The sequence below is a fragment of the Furipterus horrens genome, unplaced genomic scaffold (assembly GCF_987537825.1).
Source record: "Furipterus horrens unplaced genomic scaffold, mFurHor1.1.pri manual_scaffold_10, whole genome shotgun sequence".
In the NCBI taxonomy this organism is placed as follows: domain Eukaryota; kingdom Metazoa; phylum Chordata; class Mammalia; order Chiroptera; family Furipteridae; genus Furipterus; species Furipterus horrens.
The window spans coordinates 51,180,904-51,193,932 of NW_028327180.1; the positions used below are offsets into that span (position 1 = coordinate 51,180,904).

A 13,029-nucleotide genomic window follows, 5' to 3' on the forward strand; every position below is an offset into this window, starting at 1 on the left:
AACTGAAGAATAAGAGAAAGAACTTCCAAGTGAACATCATCCATCTATACCACTGCTCATTCCCTGTCCCCTTAAGGTATAATTTTCTTAATATAATTATATCAAGTAGCATATAATTTCATCTGGAAATATTTCAGTAAGAATCTCTAAACTATAAAATATTTTGTTGTTGTTAAACATAACTATAGTATCATTACATTTTAATAAAAATTTAAGGAAACCTGTTCAGGATTAACCTTTCACCCTGTCTTGGAGACTCACCAGATCAATAAAAGATTCATCATGATATTTTATTTCTGTTTTATTTTAATTAATTAATTTGTTGATTGATTGATTTTAGAGAGAGAGGAACATTGATTTGCTGTTCCACTTATTCATTCATTCATTGGTTGATTCTTGTATATGCACTGACTGGGGACCAAACTCGCAACCTTGACGTATTGGAATGTCGCTCTAACCAGCTGAGCCATCTGTCCAGGGTCTGTTTTTGTCTTAAGAAGTAGATTATTCTACTAAAGTAGTATATTGATAATTCACCTGAATAACACATGTCTTTTAAATGATTGACTTTAACTGTGGCCTTTTTAAAAATTAGAACCATGCCCTGGCTGGTGTGGCTCAGTGGATTGAGTGTCAGCCTGCGAACCAAAGGGTCGCCAGTTTGATTCCCAGTCAGGGCACATGCCTGGGGGCACATGAAAGGCAACCACACATTTGATGTTTTTCACCCTGTCTTTCTTCCTTCCCCTCTCTCTATAAATGAATAAATAAATAAAATCTTTTTTAAAAAAATAAAAAATTAGAACCAATCATTTGTAATATATAATACTTCGGAATTTTTTCCTACATGGCTCTGATGGTATGGATGTGAAATCACAGAAATGTATAAGGTTTAATTTGTTATATTAAAGAAATGTATTCATGATTATTCCCTTTCTCTAGCTGTCCCCTTCCCTCCAACCCAGCGGCTTACTTTGAAGGAAGTGTTTGAGAATGGGAAACCTAAAATGGACATCCTCAAGAACCACTTGGTGAAAGAAGGGCGACTGGAAGAGGAAGTAGCCCTAAAGATAATCCATGATGGGGCCGCCATCCTGAGACAGGAGAAGACGATGATAGAAGTGGAAGCTCCGATCACGGGTAGGAGAAGTATTTGCATGGTGGCACTTAACGTTTGAGCTAATTTAAGAAATGATCACAAATAACCAACTAGAAGTGTAGTCATTTTTTAGGAATGATGAGACAGTTGGAGGATTTTTGTTCATTGAAGAAATACAGTTTAAAGTGTCTGTTATTCCCGAAGGACTGTTCAGTGTTGATAGACTGACAGCAGCTATTGAGTGCCCAGTCAAAAGTAAAGTGATTTGAAAGTTCAGCTGTGATCACTGCTTGTGTGATGCCCTTTCTTGCCTAAGACATACTTCTTCACCTCACCCTGTGTCTTTTTTTTCTCCTAGTGTGTGGTGACATTCATGGGCAATTCTTTGACCTGATGAAGTTGTTTGAAGTTGGAGGATCACCTAGTAACACACGTTACCTCTTTCTGGGTGACTACGTGGATAGAGGCTATTTCAGTATAGAGGTAAAAATTAAACTGGATATGTTAGTACTATCCTATTGTCTTTTTAGAAAAAATTTGCTTCCCATTCTTTAGTAGGAAAAATTAAAATGAGAACATTGACAGAATTTATAAACTTTGTACTTTCAGTAAAATGATAACAAAATGTTTTACTTGATATCAAAAAATCTTCTCCTTTTTTCAGCCAGTAGAAAGTCTGACAAATAGAAGGCTATATTAACCCAGCTTTGCAAATAAGTTAAATGTTTCCTAACCTTTCCTCTTTGAAGATAGTGTACAGGCTGTATATAAATGCCATAAATTGCTGTTCACCTTAAATGGGGCTTGGATTAGCTGATCTTAGTTATAAGACCATAAGCAGCTAGGCTACGATTAACTCTTAAATTAACTGCAAATGCTAAATAAGCAGGCACTTAGCTTATTGCAGGAGTAATTTCTGATGCTGTTACGTATAGTAAGCACATAATAAATGTTCATTGAAGGGAAAAATGTTTAATTAATGAACTTAACCTGAAGCCTCACAAGTTACTTTTATATATTTTGAAAATTAAATGATGAGAGGAAAAAGGTTATGATTAAAACAAACTATACATTTTTATGGAGAAAAGATACAGTTATTTTAGAACTTAATGCAAGGGCTTGAGTACAGTGGAACCACAGCGCCCATATTTAATGTCCGTTGATTCAGCTGGACATGCTTGGCAACTGAAAGAAGTAACTTTGAAATAGTGTGGGTACTCGAATTTATAATGTGCCTGGAATGAACATGAGATGCTTATTGCTGTTCTTGTAGTATTTAGTTTTGCCTCTCCATCAGACTGAGCATCTCCCTGTACTAAGTGTGTTTCTGGTGATCAAAGGTTTATTGTTCGCGCATCATCACTCCTGAATACCACTCAGTTGTCTCACCTGGTGCCCAACCAAAGGAGCAGCGGTTTTTCTAAAACTGCTGGAGAAATAAATGACAAGAGAAATAGATCTCACTCTTTAGTTAGGCAGTCTAAATTCATAAGTCAGAGAAGTTCATTGTTACCTGCCAGGGCCTCAAAGTCTTCTAGTGTCATCTATGAAGACAAAAGTAATGATAAAAGCTAAGAAAATGAGCACATTTTCCCTACTGCTTAGTAAATTCTTGGTCTCTGAATAGGTACCCGAGATGGGTAGAGATCATACACGTAGACTATATCATTGAAAAGCGTTCGCATTCCTATTTTCTATTCATGTTTCAACAGACAGTGAAGTATGGATGTTTGAAAGGCACATTCAATGCTTGCTTCTTTGTGTTTGCTAACATGAGGAGGTTTGAGAAGTCGAAGAGAAGAATACAGAACTTAGTGAAGTTTTAATTAGTCATTTAATGAAACAACTTTTTAAAAAGAAAAATATTGTGCAAATTATCTTCTGATTGCTAACTTACATACTTTAAAAAGTTTCAGTGCATTAATATATTCAATAAAGCATACAAAAAAATCCACAATGATTTTTATACACATGTAGCATATTCAGAATATTTTGTTATGTATTATTTCCCCCACTCATCAACAAATGTTTCTTTTTTTTTCCTTTTTCTTTTTGTATGTTTTATTGATTATGCTGTTAGAGTTGTCCCAATTTCTTTTCCCGTTGCTCCCCTCCACCCAGCTGCTCCCCTCCCTCCAGCAGTCCCCCACCGTTAGTCCGTTAGTCCGTGTCCATGGGTGGTGCATAAAGCTCTTCTCAACATTCCCCTGTTTATTCCCTGCCCTCCTACTGAGCTTCTTAATTCCTGCACCATTTCCCTCCCTCTCCCCCTTCCCCCTCCCAGCTGCCCTACCCCCACAGGCTCCCCATACCTATGATTCTGTTCCCAATCTAGTTGTCTGCTTAGTTTACCTTTGTTCCATTCCCTAGCTTCTGTTGTTGATAGTTGTGATACTGTTCTCATTTTAATGTTCATAGTTTTGATATTGTTTTTCTTAAATAAGTCCCTTTAACATTTCATATAATAATGGCTTGGTGATGATGAACTCCTTCAGCTTTACTTTGTCTGGGACGCACTTTATCTGCCCTTCCATTCTGAATGATAGCTTTGCTGGATAGAGTAATCATGGTTGTAGAGCCTTGCTTTTCATCACTTTGAGTATTTTCTGCCAGTCCCTTCTTGCCTGCAAAATTTCTTTTGAGAAATTAGCTGACAGTCTTATAGGTACCCCTTTGTAGATAATTCTCCTCTTCTGTCTTGCTGCTTTTAAGATTCTCTCTTTATCCTTAACCTTTGGCATTTTGATTATGATGTGTCTTGGTGTGATCCTCCCTGGGTCTAGTTTGTTTGGGACTCTGTGCTTCCTGGACCCATATTTCCAGTTCCTTCCCCATTTGAGGGAAGTTTTCCTTCATTATTTTTTCACATAATTTTTCCATTTCTTGCTCTCCCTCTTCACCTTCTGGCATCCCTGTGATTTGTGATTTGGATGCTGACACATTTAAAGTTGTCCCAGAAGTTTCTAAGCCTTTCCTCATTTTTTAAAATTCTCATTTCCTCCTTCTGTACTGGCTGTTTGTTTCTTCATTATGTTCCAATTTGTTGATTTGATCCCCGATTTCCTTTCCTTCACCACTTGTTTCATATGGATTTTCCTTCATTTCAGCCAAGATAGCCTTCATCCTTTCCCCGTCCTGTTTAATCTTTGCTGTCAAGTCTGTGAGCATCCTAATCACCACTGCCTTAAACTGTGCTTCTGTTAAGCTCTCTATCCCCTCATCCATTAGACGTGCCATCTGCGCATTGCTTAGTTGTGTCACTAGGACCCTGACCTGCCCCCGCTTCAGGGTCTGTCTTCTCTGTTTCCTCATCTTTCTGTGTTTGCCTCTGTGATTTGGGCAAGGGCTGGTGCACCTCTTACGTTATAGGGGGCAGAGCCTTAGGTATTCATTATTGCTGGCAACCGGTTCATGACGTTTTGGTACTGTATGTGGGGGAGGGGTCTGAGAGGGAAAAGTGTCTGTTGCCTCCGCTTTCCCAAACACTTCTTCCCCTTCCTGTACTAAGCAAGCTGCCTCCTTTTCGATACTGGCAGCTTCTTCCTCCACCCCAGCCCCCACTTGCTTTCACAGTCAGAAGCAATGCGGATCTATTTTCTCAGGCTCTGGAACTGCAAGCTGTGTGGTTTAGTTTGGGGCTGGGATCCTTTTTCGGGTTTAAACGATATGACTGTGTTTTTTTGTCATGGCTGCTGCTAGCCATTCCCTCCTGCTGCTCTCCTGCAAGCCACGCCACCTTTAGCTGTGCTGCCACCGGGCACCGCCCCGGCAGCCGCTGCTCCACTCCCCTTTCTTTCCATCCGGGTCCACCCCTCTTACCTTTCTGGTTGATTATTTCTTCTTTATTTCTTGCTGGACTTCCCTGTAGTTTTTAATTTTTTGGATTTTCTGGGTTTTTTTAGTTTTAAAGTGGTTGTAAATTTCTTCTTAGTTGTGAGAAGAAGCAGCTCATATATTTACACCTCCATCTTGGCCAGAAGTCAACAAATGTTTCTTGAGTGCCAACTTTATGGCAGGCTCTGAGGATGAAGTAATAAGAGTCACACAATCTATAGGAGCTGACAGTCTAATAGAAAAGATACACTGATGAATAAATCTTTCAGTATAATACAAAATGTGTGTTTAATTATCAGCAGTATTCTTCATGTTAGGACCTTGTACAGTGCCTGACACATAGTAGACACTCGATTTCATCATTTCTCTACTGTTAAATAATTAACTTTATAGCAGGTCCTCCTTATTGCCTACCTTTTTCTTCTTTCTTACTGTCACAATCCCTGTTTTGTTCAGATAAATGGAATGGGGGTTCAGGGAGAACCTTTGATTTCAGGGAGGGATGGCTCTTATCCCCATCATAGGGATTGAATTCATGTTGGTCTGATCTAGTCATGACAGTCCGTTCCCTTTCACTGGTGGGTTGATGTAGGGGTGAACATGGGATCCTGTTTTGCCCAGTAATATGTATAAAGGAAACTCTGCTGGGTGTTTGCTTTGTTTTGTTTTTTGGTGGTGGTGGTGGTGGTGGTGGTGATGGTGGGTTGTGGTAGGTGGTGATGGTGGGTGGTGGTGGTGATGATGGTGGGTGGTGGTAGGTGGTGATGATGGTGGTGGTGGTGGTGGTGATGGTGGGTTGTGGTGATGGTGGATGGTGGTGGGTGGTGGTGGTGGATGGTGGTGGTGGTGATGGTAGGTGGTGGTGGTGGTGTGTGTGTTGAAACATTTTCTTTCCAGATTCAAAGACTCTTGCAGGGTGGAAGCTTTTGGATGCCCCATTTCATTATGTCATTTCAAATGTGTACTGTAGCAGCTATTTTGTGACTGTGAGGAGATGCTGTTAACTAAAGGTGAAAGCAGACCTGCTGGGAACCACAGGTCAAAGAGGTAGAGGGGACATGGTTTCTTGAAGATGATGTTGAGCTGGTGCACTAAACCTGGACCTCCGATTTCCAGACTTCTTGTTTCACAAGATATTTAAATGTCTTTATGGATTAACCAACAGTTAATTGGATATTATATCACTTGTACAATAAGGTTGCTTCCTAAATATTCCTGTTCTACATACTGCTGCAGTTAACATCTTTTTAATACAGTTTTGGTGGCATTTCTGGTATTTCCTTAAATCAGATCCTTATATGTAAATGAATTAACTGGATAAAAGAGTGTATTTTTAAGACTTTTGATAAATATTACCAAATTGTTGTCAGACAGCCTTAGTTCACTTTATTTTCTCTTTCCATGCTTAATAATTTTTCTTTCCTTGAGCCTTTATGAGAGAATCAAGGCATGGTGATTTTTTTCATGCCCAGAGCAAGCATTGATCTTCCCTGAAGTGCTGTGGGCTTTGATTAGTGCACCAGGGACTCATCCAAATGTCACTGATAAAGCAGAATACTAAAGTTTCACTTTTTTTTGAGCCCTTTGATGTTCCTTCTTCATTTGTACCTATTAGAAAGTACTTCCTCTGTGGTGGTAGAAGCTAAATTTTATTTCCTTTATTTGATTTTGCAATAAGAGAAAGGATTAAAAAGAACATTATCAGCATAGAATATACTAAATGCACAGGATCCGCCAAAGAGAAAATGGTACCAGATGACCAACTAATGAACAATTATTGACACACAGAAATGAATCTTTTTTTTTTTTTTAAGATTTTATTTTTTTTGAGAGAGGGGGATGGAGAGAGAGGAAGGGAGAGAAACATCAATGTGTGGTTGCCTCTCACACACCCCCAACTAGGGACCTGGCCTGCACCCCAGGCATATGCCCTGACTGGGAATCGAACTGGTGACCCTTTGGTTCACAGGCCAGCACTCAATCCACTGAGCCATACCAGCCAGGGCCAGAAATGATTTTTGAGTGGAGTAAAAACTCTCTTCACACAGAAATAAGGAAGTAATTCATTGTCTGAACAGATCTTCTCATAATCATGGCCCTGTCATTGAATTGTACAAGCCAGTTGTACAATTGCATCTTGATGTATAATTTAAGGAAATAAAACTTGAGATTAGAGGCTGAGGAGTATATCAACCAAATTACAATGTAGTGTGGGTATGGATTATGCTCTTATATATATCATTACTTCAAAAAGGTGAGTTGGTCTTTTCAGGAGTTGAAAGAAAGATCCAAATAAATTAGAAGATATATATTGTTCTTGGTTGGGAAAGGTAAGTATAAAAAAGAGAAAGTGCTTTCTAAGTTTCTATATGGTTTTAATATAATTTTTCCTTGGAATATTTTGTGCAAGTTATGTTAAAAATGAGTCAACCAAAAAAAAAAAAAAAAAAAAGAGAGAGAGAAAAGAAAGAAAGAAAAAAGCCTTCTAAGTATATTTATTTATTTATTATTTTCTTAATCCTCACCTGAGGATATGTTTATTGATTTGAAAGAGAGAGGAAGGGAGGGGAATAGAGAAAGAGAGAGAAACATCAATTGGTTGCCACCCAGGGATCGAACCTGCAACTTAGGTATGTGCCCTGACTGGTGTATGGGATGGTGCTCCAACCAACTGAGCCTCCTGGTCAGGGTTCTAACTATATTCATATGTATCTCCATATTTAAGTTTTATAATGTCTATTTTGCAGTGTCTCTCAAAAAGTACATATATTTTGATTCAAAAATTCCACTTTTTGAGAAATTACAGTGCAGATGCACTCATAATTATGTACAGTGACATATGAATTAATATTTTGTCACAATAATTGAGAGATTCTATTGGCATTTAATGAGCAGGGTCTAGATATACAAAACATCCTGCACTATTTGAAAATTGTGCTTTACAAATGGGTAGTAGTATCTATATTGAGAAACAATGTTAAATTCTGGGAATATATGCCAGTACCACTGCTTTAATGGTAGAAACTATGTTTTAACATCCGGCAGGGCTATTCCCCCCTCCTAATTTCTCTTCTTCAGTGTTTTCCTGGCTGTTTCCTGACTGTTCTTGCATGATTTTTTTCCACATAAATTTTAGTATCAACTTGTTTTTAATTCCGTAGAATAGCTTGTTGGTGTTTTTATTGGAATTGCAATGATATTATAAATTAAATTAGGAAGATTTAATGTTGAATCATCCTATCCAAGAATAGGGAATGTCTTTCTGTTTGTCGGTATCTACTTTGTATCTCTTGGGAGTGTTTTAAATTATTTCCTGGTGTGAGATTTGTACATAAATTTATTCCTATATGTTTAATCTTATTTACTGCTATTGTAAATGGAGTTTTCTCTACCATTGTGCTCTATTTATTGTTTGTGTATATGAAGGCCATTGATTTTGTATGTTAATTTTATATCCTGCCATGTTACTGAATTTTTTTATTATTTGCATTTTATCACTCAGTTTTTTGGAGTTTTTTAGGTATACTATCATATTATCTGCAAATAGAGATAGTTTTCTTTCTTACTCATTCTTAACCCTCTAACTGATTGCTTTTCTCTTAATTCCATTGGCTAATGTCTCCAAGTACAGTGTTGAATAATAGAAGAGATAGTGGATATCTTTTGCCTTGTTCCTGATTTCAATGGAAATGTCTCTAGTGTTTCTGTATTAATTAAAATAAAGGCTTTAGGACTAAGGTATATATTATAGATGTGTGGGTGGCTTTGCCACAGAGTTGTAGATATTTGTATAGAACATGAGAACAGAAATTAAGGTGAGATTTCTATGAAGACTACTTTATGCACTCTCAAATTCTAGGGCAAGGTCATACCACATTCAAAAGCTGAAGGTTCCACATTTCAACTGGGGAATAGTAATAAGCAGTGTCGTTACAAGTCATTTGAATTTATTTAAGTTATCTTTGTACATTATCATGGTTGCAAATAAAAATTATGCTTGTATTTGTCTTGTAGTGTGTACTGTTTTTATGGAGTTTAAAGATTAATCATCCCAAAACATTGTTTCTGCTTCGGGGAAATCATGAATGCAGGCATCTTACAGAATATTTCACCTTTAAACAGGAATGTAAGTATAATCGCCTCTCCAGAACTTGTCTAGTCACCCTTTAGCCAGTCCCAGAATGAACTGAACATAAAGAAAAAACAAGCTAATGGAACTCAAATGCTTCCTGTTTCTTTTTTCTGGTAAGAACCAAAACTCCACCTTTTAACACATTTATTTTGAAAATAACTTTGGGGTTCCCCCCCTCATTTTTATAAGTATTACATTTAGTGTATTTGGAAAAAATAGAAAAGTCCAAAAAGATAAAAATTGTCCACAATCATACCAGTGAAAGATAATCACTACTATCTCAATATTTGGGATGTAGTTTTCTTTTCTTTCTTTTTTTAAAATTTAATTTATTGGGTAACACTGGTTAACAAAATTACACAGGTTTTAGGTGCACATCTATTCTTTTCTGTGTACATAAAAACCTATCATGAAATAGTTTGACTACATATGTATATATTTTTTAAATAAAATTTTGCTCATATGGATTGTTTAATAATTTTCTCTTTTTACTTTATGTAATAGCATTTTCCGATATCATTAAATATTTTAATGTGATTTTAAAATGTTATTTTAATGTTTTTAAAGTATTTCATATTATTAATGTATCATTGCATACGTAGTCAATTTAGTAACAACTGTAGGACATTTAGGTTTTTTTCCAACTATAAATAATACTGTAATAGTAAAAAAAAAGTTTATTGTTATTATTATTTTAATCCTCCCCCAAGGATATGTTTATTGATTTTAGAGAGAGAGGAAGATAGAGAAACATTGATCGGTTGCTTCCCATTCACACCCCAACCAGGGATCGAACCGGCAACCTAGGTATGTGTCTTGACCAGGAATCGAACCTGAAACCTTTTTGGATTATGGGACGATGTTCCAACCAACTGAGCCACCCAGCCAGGGCAAAAAAATGTTTATTATTAAAGGTAGAATTTTTTTTGAAAGTTAAAACATTACTAAGTGATTTAAAAAAAATTAAACAGACAAAAAAAAACCTTACTTATTTCTTTGACCAGAATCTAGGTGCTCACAATTGTTCTTAACTAACATTCAGTGTGATGGTGACTATATTGGGGATGTTTGGCAGGACTTGCCCCAGGGCATTTGCACTCATTGTTTTTTGTTTCCCCAGATACCTGTCTGTTTGTAAGACTTACATCCTTCCTTCATTCTTGACATCTCTTCAGAGATTTTCTCCACTGGTTGCTATTTGTAAATTAAAATCTCATCATTTTACTTTTACACCCTGCTTTTTTTCATAGTATCAATCAACACCTGAAATTTTTATATATTTTATATGAGCCATGGCCAGTGTGGATCAGTTCGTTGCAGTGTCGTTCCAGGCACCAAAAGGTTGTGGGTTTGATTCCTGGTCAGGGCACATAGCCTAGGTTGTGGGTTCGATCGCACTGGTTGAGGTGCATACGGGAGGCAACTGATCAATGATCCTTTCTCACATTGATGTTTCTTTCCCTCTCCCTCTCTATCTCTCTCTCAAATCAATAAAAATATCCTCAGGTGAGGCTTTTAAAAAATTATATATATATATTTTTTTCTTTTTTACGATCTTTTTAAAAAAATAATTTGTTTATTTTTTAAAGAGAGAGGAAAGGAGAAAGAGAGGGAGAGAAACATCACTGTGCGGTTGCCTCTCACTTGTGCCCCCAACTGGGGACCTGACGTGCAACCTAGTCATGTGCCCTGAACGGCAATCAAACCAGTGACACTTGGTTAGCAGGCTGACGCTAAAAATTATATATTTTTAATATATTTTCTTGTTTATTATCTTTGTCTCCCACCAGAATTTAAGCTCCTTGATGGCAGGGACATGCTTTGTTCATTGTTGCGTTCTGAGAACTCTTATTTAACAACTCATAGGAGGTGGTTACTAAATATTGGTTGAATTAATTTGTTGAATGAATAATCATTTATGATTTGTATCTTTAAGACAGACGCTCAGAAGAGAATTGCTAGGTCTGAGGATATGAACATTTAAAAACTTTTTTGATACATACTTGAAATAGCCCTCCAAAAAAGTCATATGAACTTTATATAAGGATAATACTGAAATTATAAAAAATGAAATTATACCTTTATTAATTTCTAAAATGTTAGCATATTCATGTAAAAACAAGGAAGATAAACTGAATCTTGTCTGGCTCTAAAATCTACCTGTTTCCCTAAGTAATCCTGAACACATAAAAATACTTTGGTGTTCATATAATTGATATTTTTATTATGGATTTGACTTTGTGTCCTGTTCATATTTTTCTTCAGATTACTATCTTGGAGGAACATATTGTAATATGTTTAAAATTTTATTCCCAGAAGAATATTCAACACTGAAAAAAACTTTTAAATTTGTTTTTAAAGACTCAGAGTTTATTCAGCTCCTCCTCCCTGCCATAAAATCCCTTTACTCATGGGTGGATTACAATTTGGTAGTGTCCCATATGCTCATATTAACTTTTGTTGCCAACAGCTTTTTATATTGGAGTTGGTAGTTGTAATGACAATTCTTCCTTCTAGTAGAGCCTTAGAGGAAAGGCAGTTCTTACAAGAAATATTAGAGTATGAACACTTAAAAAATTCCTCTGAGAGAAAAGTCAACTAAAGATGGCAAGATACAGATCGTGCCATCCCTTGGGACTTGTTGGAACAAACATTGTAAATCAGCAGATAATAATCAGGGAGTTAAAAAAAATTAGATCTACTGTGGTGAGTGTTTAAATTGAAGTAAAATATTTAAAGAGCAATTTTGGAATATCTAAACATGTTGACCCAGCAGTTTGACTTCTAAGACCTTATCATGCAAATTATATTGGTTTTTTAATGCTGCATAACACATTACACAAGTTTAGATGCTTAAAACAACACACTTACTGCCTCACAGTTACTGTAGGTCAGGAATCCAAGCACAGTATGGCTGAATTCTCTCCTCCAGAGCCTCACTGAGCCAGAATCAAGGTATTTCTAGGGCTGCAGTTTTTAGTTTTTATCTGCAGCCTGGACTTTTGTTCCAAACTCACTAGTCACAATCCTTGTGACTGTAAGATTAAGGTCCCCATTTTCCTGCTTGCAGTTCCTTGCCCCATGGCTTCACGGATAGTTAAGTCACAACATGGGTGTTTGCTTTCTTCCAGGTTTCCTGAAGACATCTCTCTGCCTTTCTCTTCTGTGATTAGCCAGCAGGAGAAAATCCTCTGGGCCAGGCCCACCCAGGAGACTCTCTCTTTTGCCATAATAAAATGTAATGGGAGTCTCAACATGTTTACAGGGTCCACCCACTCAAAGGAGCACAGGTTATTCAAAGGTGTAGGTCATTGCAGGTCATTTTAGAAATATGCCTACCACCTATCTGCTCATAAAAAGATGATAAGATATGGATTTATATGGATGTTCATTGTAATGTTAATTATAATAGCAAAAAAAAAAGAAATAATAATAAATGTCAATAAGGGGCTGCTTAAATAAGTGATAATACGAGGTCTGTCCGGAAAAAGTCCAGCCATTGTTAATATAACAACAATGGTTTGCATGACATTGATGTAACCTGGCAGCCAAAGTGAGTGGACTGGAATGCACGTGTGTGAAAAATGATGACTTCTCTGTACTGGTCAGCAGGGGCAGTAGACACCATTGAGTGAGCATGTGTACTGTGTGGCCCTCTCATTCAAGATGACTGAGAGTAGAGCAACGAATCTGCATCAGATTTTGTATTAAGCTTGAACATTCCTCTGCGGAAACTATGGCGTGATTCAGAAGGCCACAGTATGGGCAATGCACTCGCTCATGCATCACATCTTATGCAGAGTTTTGGTGAAACATCAAATCACCCAGGTGATTCAGCCCCCCTACAGCCCAGATTTGGTGCCCTGTGACTTCTGGCTTTTCTCAAAACTAAACTCACCTTTCAAAGGAAGAGATTTCAGACCAACAATGAGATTCAGCAAAATATGACAGGGCAGCTGATGGT

The 13,029-nt window shown here is 37.0% G+C and overlaps 1 protein-coding gene across 5 annotated transcripts in view; it reads left to right on the forward strand.

Annotated features, from left to right (window-relative positions):
* Window positions 1–13,029, forward strand: part of PPP3CC (protein phosphatase 3 catalytic subunit gamma) — a 79,113-nt gene that overhangs the window by 33,548 nt on the left and 32,536 nt on the right. For all 5 annotated transcript variants that reach the window (XM_090290122.1, XM_090290125.1, XM_090290123.1 and 2 more), the window contains exons 2-4: window positions 943–1,140; window positions 1,458–1,582; window positions 8,948–9,059. In XM_090290122.1, coding sequence (XP_090146248.1) covers window positions 943–1,140; window positions 1,458–1,582; window positions 8,948–9,059 — 435 coding nt within the window. The remainder of the gene's footprint in view (window positions 1–942; window positions 1,141–1,457; window positions 1,583–8,947; window positions 9,060–13,029) is intronic.